Genomic DNA, 5,577 nt, shown 5'->3' on the forward strand with positions numbered 1-5,577 from the left:
CAGAAGCAGTTATGGAATAGAAGGTTCAAACACAAAAAAAAAAAAAAAAAAAAAAAAAAAAAAAAAAAAAAAAAAAAGAAAAAGAAAAAAAGAAAAAAGAAAAGAAAAGAAAAGAAAAGAAAAAAGAAAAAGCTAATAGTGCTTTTTCAAGTAGCAGTGGTGCAAATAACCTAAAGCACACTCTGAAGATCTCTTAGTGCTTTCTGACTGCTGCATCATTAATGAACACTCAAATTCACACATTTGCACGCACTCCTTAAATAGACCTTGCTAACACAGGGCCTAGTTCCAACGACTCATTTTAATCACACATATTTAAAACTTCATCATTACTGAAATAAGGACTACTCACGCTACGTCATATTCTGGAAAGAGAGACCTCTCACCATACCATGGGCCACCAGAGTGAGGGGAAAGCCCAGAAAAAAATCAATTTAAAAAAGTAGTTAGAGTCAACAAAACAATGACAAGTTCTAGCAAATATAATTTCTAATAGCTTTATCAATTATTTGCTGCATAGTTTGGAGAAACAGGTAAAAGTGCTTGCCTAAATTCCTCCATCTAAAAAAAAGAAACATAATTTTCTCTAATATCGTGAGGTTAGATCAGACAGATCTGACGACATTTTTGTTTTCCCAGTCTGGGTTTTGTAGGTAGCCAATGATTGTAACATCTGTTTAAAGGTTACTTTCTTTTGCTACACTGAAGAAAAAAAGTTGTTCACATAAAAACATAAACAGAAAAAAATACTTTTTAAACAATCAGTCAGATGTGACTGTAAAGGAAGAAATATTAGTAGTGGGATTCCAAAACTGCAATTAGCAGAACAGGGGCTTTTGCAAGATACTTCAAGTGGAAAAAAGCTTCCAATACGGATACACAGTTAAGTGCTTATAATAGTACACCTTATGTTACTATCACTGACCACTACATCAGTTTAAGCAACAACAAAAGTCATATTATTATTAAAATCAAGACCAGTGACAGTTAAAAATAAATCTTAGTGCTACAGCTTCATTAATCAAGAGCTACAAATTATAATTTTAGATTAGGTTTAACTGCTTAAAGCTGTGTAGAGTTCAGGTCAACTGTAATCCCTTCAGTTTTGTAAAATATTTTTATAAATCAGAGATATTACACCCCTTCACCAACATTATATACTCAAACATTTGAGACTGACAGCAAGTCTGTTTTTAAAGCAGTATATACGCTGACACACCATGTTCAGCTTCTCCCTCAGAAATATTACTAACGACGGTATGACAGCCATCAGACACTAAGCCAAAGAAAACATCTTGTGTTGTACCCTCAGACTCCTTATATCCTAAATATATTGTAAGGGCAAAATAATTTCAGTGAAAGAGCCCCCACCAAACCCATAAAAATCCACCAGTGTATCAGATTCAGTAAAGCAGTAGTGTCCCAGCCCATATAAAATAGCTAACAAGCTTTTTGTCTGTCCTGTGCGACTTTGGTACTTCCAGCAGTCTCCAAAAGTCTCAACAAGCCATAGCCCCAAGGATTTACAAATAACAATGAAATAGAGGCATCAAAAGATTATACGTCACACACAAGACCACAAGGAAAAGCTGGAACCAAATGCAGGCTTTCCAATACCCACTGCTGGGACAGGCACAGCAGAACATAATGCCATTTGAAAAACAACTCCTAGTCCTTTCTAACAGCAATATCAACCTCCAGCAAGGCACAGCTGTACTAGGGAGGGAAGGAGAAATTTTAAACAAACAAGTGACTCAACTTTTGTTAGGGCTTTAAAATATTAAGGCTATCTTTAAGGCTTTAAAGTACTAATGCCTGGTGCAGTCTCACAACTGAACCATACAAACATCTTTCTAAACCATATGGCAATTTCCTTACCTCTGCCCACAGACACCACGTTCTCAGGGAGCCTTTCAGAGGCTGTTATCCTTATAGGACTATCCATGTGCAATGTGCAGGGAGAAGTTTCTATATTGCTTTCTCTTCAAAGTGCTAAAGAGAGGGTAAAAAACTGCAGCTAAAGCAAAAAAAAAAAAAATAAAATAAAAAAAATAAAAGGAAAGAAAATACCACTATGCCTGTTGGCAAAAAAAGTATATATAAAAAAATAGAGAAGGTATGTTAAATCACGGACACAAGAACAAGTCTTCTCACTCCAGTAGACTAAAAGAAGCAGGCACTTGACCTGTGTATATATATGTATGCTTGCCTTGGGTCATAGGACTTTTGACTCACCTGAGAGCTCAGCCTGACAGTCAGCTTCTTTCTGTGCCTGAGGCCAGAATTTCCAAGCAAAGATCTATTTCATAATTAAAGCAATTCATTGTTCCATCACATATATTCCAATATAATGATGCTTTAATTGCTATCAAATCTGCACAACTCTTTCCTTTCTCAGAGATGAAACGTGAACATTGAAGACATGTAAATGCACATAAGGAGACGCAAGAATGATTCCACTCAATGATAAAAATAGCCAGCAATGCTATAGAACATAGCTATTGTTTAAGAGCATTCAGCAATATACTATAATTTAACACAAGACTTCAAGTAGTCTGATTAAAATAAGTGAGAAACCTGACTAAAATAAAAAAATAAAAATTAAAAAGAAAAACATCACACAACCTTCTGAAGCTAGCTGGAAAATGTCATTAAGTATGAACTTTAAATGTGACACTCGTACATTACTGCTTAAAAATTTCTGAAGTACTAAACTGTGATTATAGCTTCTCAGCTGCTAAAAACCACTCTTACCCTATTACTTTTGTAACTCTATTCTCCTTGAGTCAATCTCAAAGAAACTTTGTTTTCTCGTCTACTGGCAGTGCTTTGCCTTTTACAAAGAAGGACCCTTGCTTATGCTTCTCTCATATTAGCCAGCACGGAACCTACACCAAAAACGCCTCGTTATACTTGACCTGTGCAAAGAAAGGCAAAGTTAGCAGTAACACCAACTTCATCACTGACACAAACAGTAAATTAATTGCTAAACACCAAATAGCTCAGGTACTGTCCTTCAAAATCAAAGTAATATTTTTTCCTTATATTTTCTAAACTTTGATAACCATATTTCAGAAACTCTGAACTACAGACTTTCTGACACTTACACCGTTGTATTAGGATAAGGAATTATTACCAGAAATTCAGGATCTCTCCCTTGCTCCACCAATAATACTATTTTGACCCCCACCACTTGTAGTTCAGCATTATATCAGTCTCCATTCTACTCCTCCTAAAACACAGCTAAGAGTGCTTGACACGACAAGACATGAAGCATTCATGGTTTTGTAAAACACTGACAAAGCCTCACCTGGAAAAACACATACCATTCCAGTACCTGCACACAGGAGAAAAAAACAGAGGTCAACAAATGGATGTGAATAAGGGCTTCTGGGACAATCCAGAAACAGAAAGCTTAGCTAAAAGAAACACAGCTTATTTAGCTTAGCAAAACAGAAGGTCAGAGGTAGAGAGGAGGACAACTGCTAGCTGAAAAACACAATGCAGAAAGGAAAAGTGGAAATGAAAGCAAAGGAAACGAAGCAATGCAATCTAAAGGACTAGAGAGGCAGAGAAAAAAAGGCTTTAAATTACTTATAATCATAGTTTAGAATAGATTTATAAACTTCAGAGGATTACAGTCCTTAAACAGGTTTCCCAGGTGTGCGGTGAAAAAGGATGGAAGATCTAAATAATTTCACCATGAATTCATTCAAATTTGCTACAGAAGTATGTTTTTGCCTAACATGTTTGTCTACAGACCTGCTGGCATAGATATTCTCTCCCAATCTGGGCTACTGAACATGGATACATCATCAACGTCCTGCTGTAATCTGCGAATCACCTCTTTTTTGAGCAAAAGCTTGCCTTTTTGACACGTCAGACTGAACGTCGCACCATAGACAGTTTCACACAGCAGCATATAGCAAGAACTTTGGAGTAGAAGCAAAACGATCTGGATTATATTTCCGGCTGCGTCACTACATTATATAAATTCTGTAGCTAATACATAGCTCTGTGTCTGCTTCTATAAAAAGAAGGTGACTCATCTTCTCTTGCAAAGTGCTTTGAGATCATTTAATGAAACTAAGTATTACTAAGTGCCTCAGGTGTGAGAAGATGCTCCTACATACACTGCTAAGGTGCACTGTCAACCTGCATGCAGAAAAATGATCTCTTTGCAATGCATCTATCTCAGAGCTTTCAGAATTCAGTCATAGATTCATCTGTCACTGTTAATTATCTGCTTAACAACCCACATTTGCTTTCGATACATGTTTGTGATGTTTTGGTATTTATTTTTTGCTCTTCTTCATGCCTGAACTTTCTTTACAGTCAGTATCTTTGACTTTACTCTGAAACACTACCATCTGGCAAATAATCAGCCTAACATCTCTGTGAGCTCAATCACCCCCATAATAGATATGTTTATAAAGCCTGATAAATGACTTCCTCTTCCTTTTTAAGCAAAGGTCTAACAAGACGCCCCAACAAGCTTCTAATGTCATGATTCTCCCAGACACTCTATAAGACATGAAGTATTCAAAGGCGACACTCCAAGACGAGCAGCAAGAGAGGATTCACAGTATTTCTTTACTATGACACAAGGAAAGATTCAACTCCCTCAATAACAAAAGACCAACAGATCCACAAACACACAAAAAAATAAAAAACATAAAAAAAATAAAGCAAGAAAACCTTTAATCGTACAGACTCCCAGTATCAGCGAATGGCTCCAGACTGAGGGAGTTCTCTCACCTGTCCCTCCCAAGTATGGATTAAAAGTACCCCAGACAGATCAACGCAAAGCAGAAGGACATCAACAACTAATTTTTAGAGGGCTTTTCGTTTGTTTGTTTTAAATAGGACTGCCCCAATTCCCACCCCTTAACCTATACCTGCTCCTACAGCATTCAAGCTAAACCTCATCAGTCTTACGATTTAATCTAACCAGCTGCTCCAGCCCAAAACATGGACACAGCTACACTCTCCAAACTTTGCTCCTCTCTGCCCCCAAAGTGTCCCCACTCCATCTCAAGGATGGACCCTCATCTGCCCTCCCACTCTCTCCAGGTCTCACTGCTCCTTTCCTTGTAGCTGCTCATCCCAAGCTGGACCTCCCTCCTACCACAAAGAGCTTTCCATCCTTTTCTATTTTCTCCCTGTAGAGAAAAGACAGTCTTCTTCCTTCCCATGCCAAGGACTACCCAGTCACCTCCCTGCACCCAGAGCTTTCCCCAGTATTTCTCAACACCAGATGACATCCTGCCTGCCCCCTTGTCCCACCCTACCTCCTTCTCCAGGACTAGGTTAGCTCTCCAAAATCCTCCTCACTCCATCACTTCTATGCCAGACCTCACCCTGGCCCCCATTTCCCTCCTCTTCAGCCCATCCCCAGAATTAGGCCAAACCTCCCTTCCACAACACTACCCAGATTACCCACCCCCCCCCAAATCTGCACGTCTTTCTCAAGCCTAGGCCAGATCCCTCCCAATTTCCTCCCCCTACTTCCTCCACCCGCCCCTCCCCCATGCCTAGGCCTGTCACCCCTCCCCCACGCCCGACACCCCCCCACCT

At 38.8% G+C, this 5,577-nt stretch overlaps 1 protein-coding gene across 5 annotated transcripts in view; it reads right to left on the reverse strand.

Annotated features, from left to right (window-relative positions):
* SNAP47 (synaptosome associated protein 47) overlaps positions 1-4,010 on the reverse strand; it is a 28,433-nt gene extending 24,423 nt beyond the window's left edge. For 2 of the 5 annotated variants that reach the window (XM_085302777.1, XM_085302779.1), the window contains exons 1-2: positions 3,763-4,010; positions 3,311-3,337 (exon numbers count right to left, since the gene is read on the reverse strand). In XM_085302777.1, the coding sequence (XP_085158903.1) occupies positions 3,311-3,337; positions 3,763-3,922 (187 nt within the window). In that variant the 5' untranslated portion in view covers positions 3,923-4,010. Of the gene's footprint in view, positions 1-1,878; positions 2,008-2,754; positions 2,770-3,310; positions 3,338-3,762 lie in introns of those variants that run through there. The other 3 variants (XM_085302778.1, XM_085302780.1, XM_085302781.1) reach the window with 3 other exon arrangements.
* Between the last annotated feature and the right edge of the window lie 1,567 nt (positions 4,011-5,577).

The sequence above is a fragment of the Rhea americana genome, unplaced genomic scaffold, assembly GCF_003343005.1.
Source record: "Rhea americana isolate MKP2758 unplaced genomic scaffold, rheAme1 scaffold_192, whole genome shotgun sequence".
In the NCBI taxonomy this organism is placed as follows: Eukaryota; Metazoa; Chordata; class Aves; order Rheiformes; family Rheidae; genus Rhea; species Rhea americana.